This window comes from Drosophila nasuta, chromosome 3 (assembly GCF_023558535.2).
Source record: "Drosophila nasuta strain 15112-1781.00 chromosome 3, ASM2355853v1, whole genome shotgun sequence".
In the NCBI taxonomy this organism is placed as follows: Eukaryota; Metazoa; Arthropoda; class Insecta; order Diptera; family Drosophilidae; genus Drosophila; species Drosophila nasuta.
The window spans coordinates 11039693-11055519 of record NC_083457.1 but is presented as its reverse complement, the minus strand read 5'-3'; the positions used below and the strand labels follow the sequence as shown (position 1 = coordinate 11055519).

Genomic DNA, 15827 nt, shown 5'->3' with positions numbered 1-15827 from the left:
TGTCGCTGGGAGTTCTCATGCAATCCACTGCGCTCCAATTCCAGATCATCGTTGTACACCTCCAACGCATTAAAGAGTTCCAGCAATGCCTCACTGCCCACCTTGGCAGCGCGATTGAAGAAGAGAACTTCTATCTCCGCATTACGAGTGTTATTCAAACGCTCTGCACTCAGCCGATGCAGCTGCAGTTATGGCAGGAATTGAATTTGATTTCACTATATTTTTTCCCTTTTGTTCAGTTTTGTGTTAGTCTCGAGTAGGAAGACAAGTTAGTGGGCAGAGATCGCTTAAGATATTGATAGGCAATAGCAAGTTGCTTGACTGCGTTTAGGTCAAGTTAAAAGCAAGACAGCGATTAAATTCCATGAAAAGGAAATCAATAATCATTCCTAAAATTCGCTGATAGGCAAAATTAAAAGCACTTACAAAGTCAGCTTGATTTTTCAATTAAATAAATTGCATATTTCTTTTATTAACTTTCACTACTTAAGCTACCTAATCTCTAATGGCAAGTTCATTGGCTTGCTTTAAATTGACTAAACTATCATCCATGCGCATAAGATCGTTCAGTTTTAATGCCAGATACTGTTTATGTAGCCGCTGTCGACAAAATTGATAGAATTCGATTTCGCGCGTAAAATTACGACGCACCATGTCAATGATCTCCTGCCTAATGTGCGGTTTCATGGGGTTATCATTCGATTTTTCCATATGGAGACCAGCTGAAAAACCACATCAATGAGAGAAGAATTCACAAAGAGAAGTGCAGTTGCTGCAGCACTTACAGTAATACATTCTAGAGGCATCCGCAAAGTAACGCGGTATATAGGCCTCAAGCACAGCAAGGGTTTCATTGGTATGCTCCCAAGTGCCAACTACAGCGTATTCGCGCTCCACATTCTGCTTGGCCAGCTGCAGGGGCAAGCGGGAGTTGAAGGGTCTGCAAGGGTAAAGGGTGAAGTGTAGGGAGGGAATCAAACAATTAAGAGGGAGAATACAGTAAATCGCTTAACTGCCTTGAGTAATTTGCTGAGATTAAACCTAACATCATTCAAATGCACATTTCTTATTGACGCATTTAAATATCATGGCAGCTAAGTGAATTCAAGTAGACCTTGATGAACGACTCGTACGAGAAACTTCAAATCACACTGTACAACGCAAAAATAATGCATACAAATATCGAAGACAGTTAAGCGAATGTACTGTAACTCAAACCAGAGCTTCAAATCTCACTCACGTGCACTTGAACTCGTTGTGACCACAGAAGAAGAGCGTTTGCCTACGATGATCGCCAACACGCTCCAGCAGCGATCCCTCAATGTAGGTGCAAACCTTTTCACCATTCAGCACACACTGATCGAACTCTGTATTGACCCACGCTGGATTCGGCATTTCGCGATTGGAGCGACGACGTCCTGGCACAAACACCCACGGAGCTCGTATATAATAATACCAACTGATCACACGCTCGACAGGATCACGCACCATATTCACATAGATGGGACGAGGTTGCTCGTATTTGGTAAAGTTCAAATAGTTGACGTGACTGGCAAAGACGGTGCCATCCTCTAAGCCGACAATATTGTCGATCAGGTCGTTCTCGCCGGCAGTCTCCAGTAAGGGAATTATGCCACCATTTTGTGGATCCTTCTCGACATCATAGTCATGCACTTTTCCTAGTTGCTTCATCAGTTCAATGAATTGTATGCTACCCGTTTTGGGTACACGATTGTAGAAGAGAACATCGATCTCAGCGTTCTTTGTGTTATTCAGGGCATTGGCATTGAGTTGAAGGATCTGTGAATGGAATGCGAGGGGAAGGGGAGCCGTTGATAGCACTGCACTGATTGATGCTTAACCATAAACCCAACTTGAGATTAGTAGCGAAAGTAGAAAAGAAAGACACACACACACGTTGCTTGCAAATTTGTATATGTACATGAAAATAATATTCTGTATTTAGGTCTGATTATTGGCTACAGATTCTTGTTCGAATTCAGTCTTTCTGATGGCTATATACTGCTTATAGAGGCGCTGCTTACAAAAGTTGTACAATTCAATTTCATAGGCAAAATGTTGCTTCATATATGTCTCCACATCCTCGTCCAGATGCTTATCATGCGGCGTTGCATTCTTCATAAACTCGTCCTGCTTAGCTGAACCCCCAGGAAAAAATACGTACGATTAAGAATAGATAATCAAATTGATTTTTAAGTGAGGCACCTACAGTAGTAGAGTTCTGTGGCCTTGGCAAAGAATCGTGGTATATATGCTTCAAGCACGGCCAACGTAATATTCGTATCTTCCCAGCTGCCAACGACGGCATATTCCCTTTCCACATGCTCCTTGGCTATCTGTGTGGCAAACTCTGAATTCAAATTCCTGCAGGAAACAACGATAGTTAGAGGCATCGGTCGAAGCGATCAGCTGAGCATTACCTACAGACAAACTGGCTGATTGCCACACAAACGCAAGGCGAAGCGTCGCCAATCACTATTGTACTTGGAGTGCGGATCAAAGATGCAATCGGGACTCGTTCTTTGTCGCACGCAATCATTGAAGCTCGTATCGAAATATTCCTTATCCTGTTTGGGTTTGTTAGGATTACGCAACAACGAATTGGCATAGATCACCGGATGGCGTTGATAGTAATAGGCACTCATCACCTTCTGTATGGGATGTCGCACCAGATTTATATAAATCGGTTTGGGCAAATCGTGTGCCGTGAAATTGATCCAGTTTGTATGCTCCACATAGGCACCGGGATCGGATAGATCCATGAGATCGGCAGCCTCTTCGGCCTCCTCCTCAAAGGTCTTTAATGGTTTTTTTACGGGTGGTATCTCATTGCGATAGGTCTGGAAGCCATGCAGTCTACCCAATTGGCCCAAAAGTTGTGTCATCGATTGACTGCCAACCTTCTCTATGCGATTGAATAATACATATTCTCTTTCTGCCTTGGGTGTATTGTTCAATTGTGCTGCTGTCAGTCCAGCCAACTTAAAACAAGAGACAAAAGTACGAAGGTATCACTGCCATGCTAAGCGAGTGTTAGAGAGAACAGAGAGAGAAACAGAATCTAAACCCATTCGAGCAGTAGACGAGTTAGTGCAAGAAGAATGGAAGGCAAGTCTTCAAGGAATTCATAAAAGCAATACGTAGGTGCTTTTAGTTAGAAAACTCTTTAAGTTAAATTTATAGATTTTTTCCAAAGTAAATAAAAAAGTATAGTAATAAAAATCGACTCAACTTTTAGCTTTAAACTCTTTTGATAAACTGAGAATAACAGTTAAATTGATCTTTGAAAACTTTGTTAATAGACCTAATTCCGAGTATAATAATTCAATGATCACTACAAGTATTTGTATATTTTTTAACAAACAAAATTTCCACATACTAGGAAATATATGTAGATCATGGCACTAAAAATTTAATGACTCAGTTCACATTGTTAAGCAAATAGAATTAATATTGTAGAGGAACATATGTATTTTTTTTCTATAGATTATTTTCCAACAAATCAATTAGTTTAGACATCTTCACGGCGCACCTAAAATTAATAAATTTCTTGAAGATTGGAAGATGAAAGGGAAGTTTTGCACCACATTTCATAGATTATATCCATGGAAAAGAACAGAATATTGCTCAATATTGCAGACAAATAAACTCAACGGCCAACTTTAAGAAGGAAGTTACATAAATTAACACCAAAACGAAAAATACGGCAACGTGTAGCAGAAAGAGTTCATAATCGCTTAAGTATTTCTAAGATTTTTATTCATATTTTGTTGAACTACAGTCTAATACTCGTCATCGATTTGGTTTCCACCGTGCTGCTCCGGCACCAGAAGATAATCGTCCTCGCCAAAGCGTTTTCCATTGCCCAAAGCAGCATATTGGAGATATAACCGTTGTTTGCAGAATTCATAGAACTCGATCTCATTTGTCAGATTCTTGCGAAGAATCTGACGGGTCTCCTCACTGACAGTGCGAGTGACATTATTGCGATTGATTTTCGAGAGACCTTCCTTGCCCACTGCAAAGTCGACAGAGAGAATTATACCCACAGCTCTTTTTTTAGAGGAAATAATTGCTTACAATAATATGCCACCTTGGCATTGGCGAAATAACGAGGTATATAGTGTTCGAGTACGGTGAGAGTGATATTCGTGTCTTCCCAGGTGCCCACCACAGCGTACTCCGACTCCACCGTGTGCTTAGCCTTCTGCATGGCCTTTTCCGAGTTAAAGGGCCTAAAGTCCAATGATGCAGTTTGAGTAACTAGATATACGCTTATCGTACTTTGCCTACTTTGGTGCCTACTTACATGCACAGCTTCTTATTCATGCCGCAGAAGAACAAGGTTTGCCTGCGATGATCACCCACCGGATTCTTGATCTCCATCTGCGTGAAAGTGCAGTAAGGATCATGGTTCCTCACACACGTGTCCAAGTCGAGATTGAGAAACTCATCCGATGGCATAGCAATCGAATTCTCACCCAGTTTTGCTTTCATGTCATTATAATACCATCTTGCACGCACATAATAATGCCAACTGATGATGCGTTCGATGGGATCGCGCACCAGATTAATATAAATCGGACGTGGCAAATGGAAACGCGTAAAATTGATGTAGGCAACATGCTGACTGTAAATGTGTGGCTTTTGGCGTGTCAACAGTTCGGCAACGAGCTCCTGTTGCCCATCCTTGGTCATCATGATGGTCTCCTTAGTGCTGCCCGGATTGCGAGCATGTTGGAACCCATTAATCTTGCCCAGGCGACGCATCAGCTCCATCAACGATTGACTGCCCACTTTGGGTACACGATTGAAGAAGACAAAATCGACTTCGGCCTTTTTAGTATTATTAAGCATATCGGCTGCCAGATTAATGCCATGCACCTCCTCATCATCATCATCGTCGTCGTCTTCGTAGTCCAAGTCATCATCAGCCGGATCATGTCTATTCTCGGGCATTGCAAGCTGTCGATCGTGCGATGCCTTGTGCAGATGATTATGTGGCTGATGGGGCGTCTGATGGTGTTTATCGTCGAGTTCTGATAGATCCACGGTGTGTCGAGGTGCGTGCACATTGTGGCCGCGCTATTTGACATAGAGGATGCGATTGTTTAGTTTCGTTGTCAGTCACAAATCCCAAGTACCAGCATGACTACGCGGTGGTTAAAAGAGTGTTTCAGGAAAAGCACAAGAAGTGATGCGAAAGTGAAGATTAGCAATATTGCGGTAGTTTTTTTCATTTTTTCTATATTTTCTTTATTTTTGAATTCTTAGCCGCTAACTGAGCGATCTCTCTCCAAGTGATGTGCTATATACTGCTTATTCAGACGCTGCCTGGCAAACTGATAGAACTCAATCTCGTGCGTCAGATTCCTGCTGAGAAGCAATCGCGTCTCCTCGCTGATTGTCGGCCTCAACGCATTCCGATTCACATTCTCCACTTGCCGCTGCATCGCATAGTATTCGTCCCGGGCGCCGGCAAAGAATCGTGGTATATATGTCTCCAGCACGCTGAGCGTTGTGTTCGTATCCTCCCAAGTGCCTACGACGGCGTAACGCTTTTCCACATTCCGCTTCGCGCGTTGCATGGCCTCAAGGGAGTTGAATGGCCTGCAGGGGATGGGAGAAGAGATTTGGGTGGCATCTCAGCAAAATTCTTTGGCGCGTGGTCTGCTCAATAAATTGTCAATGGAAACGATTTTGGTTAATGCGTCTTTTTTTCGTGTGACGCAGTTTGCCTAAAATATTTGTTTTCTTTTTTTAAGGATGAACAAATAGTCTGGCGCATCGCAATATTTATTCACTTGTTCATATTTATTTGTTTATTATTTACTTCCTAAAATCTTGATCGAAAAGAGGTTGAAAATTTTCCAGAGCAATTAAGATTTGCGTAATATAATTGTGTTTCAGTTAATAAAGTTTAATAAAATTCGAATTACTTTCTGGGATTTCCGGGATTATATTTTGAAATTTGTTCGTATTTTTATAACAATATTTACAATCTTTAAATAAATAATTGAACAATGATTTGTTTTTTAAATTTGATGAACAATCACAGAGCGACCTTTCAACACTTTATTTATTTCCTTAAACTTGTCACATTGTTTCCACTGACAACTAATCGAGTGACTCTCGCCTAAGCATTGGCTACTACTCACATACAAATCTTGAGATTCTGGCCACAAAAGAAGAGCGTCTGCCTTCGATGGTCACCCAGATTGCCCATCTCCAGCTGCTCATAGACACACTCTGGGTCCCGCTCGAGGACACAACGATTGAAATCCTTTTGCAGCCACTCCGACGAGGGCATTTTATACGCCTCACCAAATGTATTGGCACGATCCGCCAAATACCATGGAGCACGTGCATAATAGAACCAACTGATCAACCGTTCGATGGGATCTCGGACAAGATTTATGTAGATGGGCCATGGTTTCTGATACGCGGCAAAGATGACAAAGGCCACGTGCTTTGTGTAGGAATTTGGTGTGCTGCAATTGAGTATTTCGGCATCGAGTAAATGGCGTGCGAAGCCGTTGTCGATGAGAATCGTTTCGAGCAGCTGTTCGGGATCGCGACGCGCCTCGAAATTGTTGCGTTTGGCCAACAATTTGAGCAGCGCCATCAGCTTCTCTCGCTGCCCGTCTTGGGCACCCGATTGAAGAACAGTGTATCCAGTTTGGAGTGCGACGTGTTGTTCAATTGGGCGCTGGTCAGGTGTTGTAGCTGCCGGATTGCAAAAGTGGATGCAGTCGTTGTTGTTGTAGTTGTAGTTGTTGTTGTTGCACACAAGAGACACATACAGAGAGTTGAGTGTGTGTGTGTGAGAGTGTGTGTGTGGTACACATACGAATAGGCAGACTCATAAGCGGATTTTAGCTGAAGCAACAGGCACAAATTGATTGTGGGGCAACAGTTAACAGTTAACTGGCCACAGGCCACCACAATCATATTTTTTCTACAACCTCATCGCGAATTTCACAACTGACATGTGGCTAAATTGTACAAGTAATCCTCCCATTCGACTTACCTTTTACGCGTGTTTTTATACTATATACATATGTACATACATTTATTTTTTAATCATTTTAAATCGAATTTCTATCGCTTCTATGTCGCAACTGGCGCATCTGGCAACTAACTCACTCAATTAATTTTATTCACACAAAAAAGTGCAAACTAGAAAAAAAAGAGACAAAAAGCTAACTGCGCTGACAAAAATCCAAGACTGAGTCGAAGTGTAGTTTTTTGTGTTAGTGTAAATAGAGGAGAGTCTAAAGAGAGTGCAAATTGCGAGAGAGAATACCAAAGAGAGAGAGAGAGAGAGAGAGAAGGAGAGTTCTGTGTAAAATTTAGTGTAGTGATGTTTGCGTTGTATGTGTGTACTATATATGTATGTGTGTGTATGACGATCGATGAGCAAAATAGGACTACCATTCAAAATATGAGCGAGCGAGCGAGACAGAGAAAGAGCGAGAGAGAGCGAGCGAGCAAGAGGCAAGACACACTTTTGGTAAATATCAAACACCGAGGAGCTGAAGCTTTTCCTTTGATGCTTTTTGATGTTCGATGTATTTTTGTCGACGATTTTTTATATTTTTTATGGCCAACCAGAATGTATGCAATAATGTTTACGATGGTGACACATATGGCCCAGCGATGGCGAATGCAGATCGTAAAAAGTGTATTATTGAATGTCTCGCTTACCTGGCCGGTGCTCTTCAGATATTGATAGGTGCCGTGCAGCGTATTGATGTCATCGTGTTCTGAAAAGTGGATTAAACAAGTTGTAAACAGACGTAGTCATATTATATTTTCGTAATGGTAAGAGAGATAAATATGAAATATTGCTGTGTTGCAAATACAAGCAATGCATTTGAAAATCAATACATTTAAAGACTTTAATTTCAAGAAGTTGCACAATTATTTAACTAAGTACATGCATTCTCTGCATTCTCTTTTTTAAAATAGATTGGGCTGAATTAAGCGAAATCATCTTTACATCACTTTAGTACAAAGTGTAATTCAAACTTTTGTACAAAACTACAATTAAAAATATTTATGTTGACTTGATATTGTATTTTTATTGATCTAGGCAACTATAAATACCTAAAACAACAAGCTTTTTTAGTTTATTACTAAATATGAATGTACAATATTGTCATTACATATTTTGATATTAATGTTTTGTAGTAGACGCAAGACGTCATCAAAAATCGTTAATAGAAACTTAGCCATGACAAATGTAATGATGCCATTAAATAATCTTTAAGTCCCCAAAAAGCTTTGCGACTTTCCAACTAAATTATTTCCCTAAAATAATTCGTTTTTTTTTTGCGTATACGCAATTTTTTGTTAACAGTCAAGTGATAGGAAAGAGACTTTCATTTATTGACTGCAGGGAAAGACATACGAAAAGTAGGAATAATAAATAGATTATTGGCTATTATTATCTGACAATTGGCTACATTTTTTTTGTTTCGTTTTTAATTTATGCCTCGTCTGCGACCTTAACACTCGCAGAGGGCAGTGCCAACTCCTCCCCTGGCCGGGGGGAGACTCCGCTGTCAATACTTTTACTTTTCACCAAGTGTTTATGCAATGCGAAAGAGCATAAATATATGACTGGGAAGTCCATCCACTCCATTTCCATTTCGAAGTACTACTCACAAGCCGGCGTAAATGGTAAATAAATGTGAGAGCAATAAATATGCAAGCTCATGATGATTCCTTTCACTTTCAGGATGATCATCGCTCCCTATCTGTGGATCAAGTCGCATCGCATCGCATCACATTATCATTCGTTTGAAAGTTGTCCAAAAACTAGGTCTACTAAGGAACAGGCAAAGTGTCCACCCCACACAGGTTGGGCAATTAAAATTGTTATAGTCCAGGCGTAGGTAGCATCGGTTGGTTGCAGCTGACAATTTACAAGTTACAACTTTATAAGCTAACAATTGCATACTAAATGACTGCAATTCAGCATTTTGGACAGGCGGAAAACATCTTGATTTTGTGAGTGAGACTGTAGTTGATTGGAGTGCTTGTGGATTGCGGCTGCTTTTGTGGTAAAGTAGGAGAGTGTCGACTGTAGCAGTAGTTGTGGTAGTAGTCGAGTTTTGTGTAGTCAAGTGTGTAGTGTAGTTGTAGGCTGTCTTGCGGCTAAGCATTTCATAATTTGCCCGCTGGAGCCTGATGAACAAGGAAGTCGACGATATAAGCTTGAGTTTGCGTCTGAACTGGAAATCCAAATCCATTGGCCATAAACCAGATTCGTTTTGTGTGTATTCGTATATGGTTTGCTTTTGGTCATTGGTCAGTTTCACTGAAAAATCTGAATCTGAATGAAAGTGGCCAAGTCTAACTGGTTTCTTTCTCTGTTTTTTGTTTTACTTCTGTATTTATTTTTTTTGCTCGTCGCATTCGAATTCAAGTCACTGAACCAATGTGAAATACATTTTGTGGTTAGAGAAGCCTTTTGCCTTAGCTTTGGCAGTTTTTGTGTGGTCTTGAAATTGGGTTACATGCATGTTTCTTATGAAGCAGCTTAGCCCCAAAACTCCAATACTGACAGAGTATGTATATTTATGTAGTGCATTCAGTTTAACCCTCGTCAGCTTACCCCTTTGTCAAGTAAATCTAGTTTTTGCTATTCTTAAGTTATTGTCGTCACAACGCTTAGCCTCGACTTCGTCTATTGGCCATTGAAGGTGAACTGCATTACATGTGTCAGTTATAAAGAAAAACAAAAAAAACTTCATTAATGAGTTTATGTTATGTACCCACTCATTCAATCCGGGGCGTAGCTGCTTCTATCGCAACTACGACGTATGTATAAGTGCAGTGTAATCACAGTCAATTGCAGTATCACGAGAGACTTTTGAATGTCATTGGACTTAAGACCTTGGTTATCCAATTGAAGAAAGGCTTATAAATATATTACTAAGATTATGCGTTAGTTATTGTTTGCCTTATATTTCATACGCATTAATATTTAACATTTTTATCGATTCTAAAATGTATTTTCATATCTTGTGTACGTGTGCAGATTTTCTCATTTACTTATTTTTGTGTGTTATTTATCTTTTAACATGTTTTCCTGTTAATCTCTAATTAACTAAACATGATGCGACTTTGGTATAAACACTTGCATCATAGAATTACATCATTGAAGCAAATACACTTGGTATAACATTAATGACATAGAAGTCCTCCTAAGTTATGATTACCGCCACTTTTTCTATATCTAATCGATAACTTACATTGTATGAAATTCGATTTTCGTAAGTGTTGTGCAGTTCATAAAGATAAAGGGTTGATAAGAAGTAAAGATACTACTCACTTGATATACTTAGTAGCAATTTAAAATATCCTATTTTTCATTCAATTGAAGAGCTCTTTTTATAGTTATATCTTGTAGTTGATGTAACAAGTATTTCCTTGACACTCTTGTATATAGTAAATATTTGCAAATCTTAAAACTTAACAACTTTTTCGTAAGCCAAGCACGCAATGTTGCCAGAGCCTTTTTTCCTGTTCATTGATCGCCAGGTTAAGTTGCTTTTTTATTTTAATGGATTTTAACTAGACCGCTGCCTCGCCTTAAGGCTAACTACCAAACAAGTCAGGTATCTATCAAACGCTGCAATTGAAAACGAAAAACGAAGTTTGTGTAGCTTGTGCTAACCACATTAAACTGGTTTAGGAGCATTTAACCAGCGCTTAAATTGAATTGGAATTGTTTTGGCTACAGTTTAAGTTTGTTCATTGAGGTAAATATAATTAAGATAAGACGATGTGTTGCCGTTGCCATCTAGATTGAATTAATTTGAATGGGCCGCTTAATAAGAACAGTAAACCGTAAAGTACTTTGTCTAGAGTTCGTCATTATATATGCATATAAGTAAGTATAGTGCTTCTTTCATTCTTTTTTTAGTTGGACTGCGTGTTCCCACTTGTTCAGTGGAGCAAAAAACAAAGCCACATAACGCTACACTATGCTGCAAAACACACTCACAGACAACTGTTTGTCTTCGTTGCTAATTAGCCCAAGTCAAGTTCAATGTTGGAACACACAAAAAAATGCTGAAAATCCACCGAACAAAACTGGCAACTTGAGAGGTGTCATCAACTTGACTTATGTGAGTAGCACTCGTCTCGTATTTGTTTTCAAAGTCGTCAAGTCGTGCGAGTCAATTATATGAAATATTTATGAATGAATGCTTAGCAGCAACCAAAAGGCTTTTCTTCTCAACTTTTTTTTGTATTTGTTATTTTGTATTTTTCATTTGCTGGCCACAAAAAAGTACAAAAAAATATCTCATCAGCGAGGAAGCCAAGGTTTTTCTTTTATTTTTTTGGCCATTAGCCATTTCGCCTTGCTTTGGGCCTAACCAGACAATTTGTATCTGTCGTCTATGCTTAAGCACGACTGCTGTGGCTGCCGCTGCCGCTGAGGCTGCTGCTGCCTCTGCAGCTGCGGCAGCGCAATTGACGCGTGCGCTGAACAACAGCAACAACAACAACAGCAATAATAATAGTTGAGCTCAAGCAACAGCTGCGCGATGGCAGCCCACAAATGTCTTGCTATCGTACTGGAGCGCATCTGCAGACTTTGAGTTGTAGTTGTAGTTATTGCAGTTGTAGTTAGAGTCATCATCATCATCATCATCAGTTGATCACATGACCGCTGCACAGTGGTTAAACAATAGGTAATAAGGTTAACAAAATCTGAATAGTCAATTAAATAATCATTTTCCAACTGACAAATATACATATGTTTGTAATAATTAAGTAATGTTGCTAAAGCTTTTTCTGAATTTCTAGAAATAAATCTAGTAACGAATATGTAATAATCTTATGATGAATATCAAATGCTGATAAATCTTAAATATTATTTTACATTTTAATATATGTTTTATGATAACATCACTATACTTATTAAGTTCGAAATTAAACTAACAGAACTTAGAGCCTTGCTACTCACAAAACAAAAATGTAGACCAAATTTTCAACTCTTATACTTTTTCATTTTTGAGAAGCTTAACATATTAATAGAAAGGTAAAAATCATTCTTCAACGAAACCTTACCACATACTCTAATCTTTAATAGAAAGATCAAAATCATTCTTCAAAAAAAACCTTATGATAGAATATATCATACAAAAACCACGCATGATATTACACTGCAAATTCATTGCAGACAATTATAATTTATATTTGCATGTTAATATTTTAGTATAGTATAGCTCATACAACAAAATAAGTTAGGTATATTTCTCTAAAATATTTAAGTTAAATTAACAACTGTTTATTTTCGTCCAAGAGGTTTGCATGCTCATCAAATCATCTGCCTTAGAATCACTGTGCACAGTGCTTTCGGTTGACTTTTGTTGCCGACAATCGCCGCACTTAGGCGTGAAGCAGCCGCGTCGCGACTTGCGACTTGCAACTTGCGACTCGGAGATTCGCGATCAACCCCCTCGTCACCGATAACACTCCGCTTTGATCTATGGTCCGGGTTTTTTGGCATACTCGTATTTCGTCAGCGGCAAATGCGGCGAACGCGAATGCAAGTGGATTGCGATTGCCAGCCAGACGAACCTAAGCTTCCGGCATTGAAATTAAGGTTTTGCATGCGGAAAGTCTGATTTGATACAATACGAAGTCGTATTTCACAGTTGCAGGCCAACTAATGATAGAGTTATTAGTTAGTTGGCTGCGCCTAAGTATGGGTTCGGTTCAGCCACATTCTAAAGTGGCAATCTCAAGACCTTTTTTTCTCTGCGGAAAAGTCAGATGGGGGCAATATTGTGAGGCAATCAAATCATAAAATACTCAAACTCGAATCGCCTCTTATAGTTCTCTGCGTTGAAGTGCTCGACATACGAGTAAATTTTGTGAGTACACAAAGAATTAAATGTCGAGTGGCTCTCAGACAAATGATTTCTTAAAGTTTCAATTGACACATGAAATGTGATCTACATTTTTATTGTAATTTGTGTTTCACTTCACTATTGAAATACTGCAGTAATTTAATAGGTTTTTTGTCTTTATGCGCAGCAAATAATTGAATATCTGTTTATCAAAATAATGCGCACAAAAAATGTGAATGAAATCAGAAAAATCAAATTACATTTTACTGCTTTTCTAGTTTAAATCAGTTCACAAACAAATACAATTTTTATTTCAGTTGGTTTGGGAAAAATGCTCTCATTAAATTAATATTTTTAAATAGAACTTTGCTTTATAGATGCAGATAATAATTGTGATAATCATAATAATCATAATAGTGAGTCATTATGCAAATAATGTAATTCAATTAAAACTATTCAACTAATGTTTAACAGATTCGATGCCTTTTATAATTTCCATGAAAAAGAGAGCACATAATCCATAATTTCCGCAGTTTAAAAATGCAATCTAGTCGGCTTTTGCATATTTACTAATTGAATTAATAAATATGCGCAGACAAACAATATTTAAATATGCTGCATTATTTATAAAAACACGAGTGTGAAGTCGATGGAGGATAATAAACTTTTAAGGCTGCTTAGCGCATGTCAAAAGGTTAAATTTCTATTAGTCGCAGCGTCCATTGGGGCAGCTGCTCGCTGGCAGCAATAAATAATTTATTAATGTACTAAAAATAGTATGAAAAATACGTTTATAAAGAGAACAACTGCCTCTTTACATTGCACAAATTGTCAATTCATGCATATTAAAATGCAAAATTTTGCTCATGTTAGGAACGTATTTTTCCCATACAGTATAAATTATGTTGATTTTCATTTTGTTCTGCAGTATTAGTGACTGGGATATAAACTATGCAAAATAATTTATGCATGCATAAAGCATTGGGCACTAATTCAAGTTAAAAAGTTTCGACTAATTTATGGTTGGCCCTGGACCAAAAAATATTACACACAAAAAGTGTTAACAAAAGAGCATTTGGAGTGCTGGGCAGGGATCAGTGTGGTCATTAAAAATCAATTGGCCATAGCCGCAGACGTTATTGTTTGTATTTCCTGTGTACAAAAGGGCTTATCTGACAGATGCATTTGTATCTGTGGCATTCACGCATGCAACATGCAACATGCTGCCTGCAATCGAGCGTAAACTTTGGCACAGTTCTGGCCTTTTGGCCTTGCAATATGCGTGTTTCGGGGACTAACACAATACAAGTATAACAAGTGTTTTCAAGATGTTTATCTCGATTACTTACTGCCCGCATCATGTCCGCTTATGTGATTGCCGGTTAGACCCAGGGCCGAGAATTCCGATGGCTGCAGCTTCACCTCCATTTCCTTGAGGCGACTGTTCAATTTGTTTGTGTGCATGAACAGAAAGAAGGTGCACGATATGGCCAACAGAGCTATCAGCTCCACAGAACTGCAAAAACAGAGAAAGAGAATTGAGAATTTTATTAAACACACTTTTAGGTCGCATAATGACAGCTTAAGAACTCTATTTATAAGCCCCGTAAAGCTTTTGTAATTTACGCCAAATTGGTTTTTAGCAGCTATTATTTCATTTACACTTCGAATCGCTGTCACCCACAGACCCTCTCAAATACTCTTCCCACATCCCTCCTCCACATTCTTTCCCAGCTATGTTGCTCTTTGGCTGCCCCAGCGACAAACTACAAAGTGTACGCTGTGACAACATTTAATTAAGTTCTGAAAGCCAAAACAAAATAGCACAGCAAGAGGGCCAAGCGGTCCAAGAGGTGCAGTCGGGCAAATGAAATGCAGCAGAGCAAGCAACTGTAAAAATTATACAAGAAATTAACAAACAATATGGCAAGAGAAGGTGCACAGACTGTGTCTCTCGGGGAATAGTCACACTTGAGTTACCAACAGTTACAATTGCAATATCTAGAATAAATTCCTTATTTCGAGTGAATTGGCTTTATGTAGGGAATTGATTGGTAGTGTGAAAAGACTACATAAAAGTATTTATTAAGATACTTTAAGAATGCAAAATTAGGAATTTATATGAGTAAGTCTAAGATCAAAAGTGTGACCATATGTCATGATTGAATATTCCTGAATATTGCATTGTTTTGTTAATTTTGACGCATGTTAATATGTCCATATTTGCAACAAATATGTCACCTAATTTAAAAGAAATATTCTGTAATAATATTTATAGATTAACTGCAGTTATAATCAGACTTATTACCTCAAACATTATTACCCCTTGCTTAACTTTATTGAAAATTATTCAGATTACCATAATGAGGGAGCACATTGTATCCATTTGTATTCAATCAGTTCGTTTTGTAAACATAATTAAGCAGCAGATAAATTTGTTAATATTCAATTCACAACTACGCCTTCTTTTCTGCGATTAGTTAAACACGAAAAATTGAGACCGGATTTGGCAAATTAAAGCTAAGCAAATATTTGCATTATTTTTGAACAAGTCGAAAACCTACATACAAAAGCAACGACCCACTTGTGTGTCTGCGGGAAAATAAATAAGTTGCAAGTTGGCTTCAGCCATAAGGGCTAAGCTAGTCTCTGGTCTCTGGTCTGTCTCTCTAGTCGCTTTGCCGGGTCCCAGGCGACCGGACACAACCTTTTGTCGCCCCGCATTTTCGTCTGGTCACTTTTTGAAACATTTTCGTTGGTTATTTTGTTTCTATTTTGTATTTCGCAACGTTGTTCGGTTGATAACAAAAACAAAGCTAACAAAGCAACAAAAATAAACCAAGTCGAAATTGCAATGCAAACTGTTTTCTTTGGCCAACTTTTTTAATGCAGCTGTCGAGGAATCGCAAAAACCAAAAACACACAACAACA

At 38.7% G+C, this 15827-nt stretch overlaps 3 protein-coding genes across 4 annotated transcripts in view; all 3 read right to left on the bottom strand.

Moving 5' to 3' along the window:
- Nucleotides 1-1810: 1810 nt before the first annotated feature.
- On the bottom strand, nucleotides 1811-3178 carry LOC132789570 (heparan sulfate 2-O-sulfotransferase pipe-like). Of its 2 annotated transcripts, none has more exons than XM_060797661.1 (3): nucleotides 2446-3178; nucleotides 2231-2385; nucleotides 1811-2159 (listed from the first exon to the last, which is right to left on the bottom strand). In XM_060797661.1, the coding sequence occupies exons 1-3, from the start codon at nucleotides 2904-2906 to the stop codon at nucleotides 1963-1965; spliced, it is 813 nt and encodes a 270-aa protein (XP_060653644.1). In that variant the 5' UTR covers nucleotides 2907-3178; the 3' UTR covers nucleotides 1811-1962. The 2 variants fall into 2 exon arrangements, with proteins under 2 accessions (XP_060653644.1, XP_060653645.1); XM_060797662.1 differs by having other exon boundaries at nucleotides 2104-2159; nucleotides 2227-2385.
- A 321-nt stretch (nucleotides 3179-3499) lies between these two features.
- On the bottom strand, nucleotides 3500-5171 carry LOC132793609 (heparan sulfate 2-O-sulfotransferase pipe-like). The gene is made up of 4 exons (XM_060803606.1): nucleotides 5166-5171; nucleotides 4386-5106; nucleotides 4102-4341; nucleotides 3500-4039 (listed from the first exon to the last, which is right to left on the bottom strand). Exons 1-4 carry the CDS (start codon nucleotides 5169-5171, stop codon nucleotides 3804-3806), a joined length of 1203 nt encoding a protein of 400 aa, XP_060659589.1. The 3' UTR covers nucleotides 3500-3803.
- Nucleotides 5172-5266: 95 nt separating this feature from the next.
- LOC132789569 (heparan sulfate 2-O-sulfotransferase pipe-like) overlaps nucleotides 5267-15827 on the bottom strand; it is a 31478-nt gene continuing 20917 nt past the window's right edge. The window contains 5 exon segments of the mRNA XM_060797660.1: nucleotides 5267-5631; nucleotides 6180-6655; nucleotides 6658-6747; nucleotides 7729-7787; nucleotides 14246-14412. Of these exon segments, the coding sequence (XP_060653643.1) occupies nucleotides 5292-5631; nucleotides 6180-6655; nucleotides 6658-6747; nucleotides 7729-7787; nucleotides 14246-14412 (1132 nt within the window). The 3' untranslated portion in view covers nucleotides 5267-5291.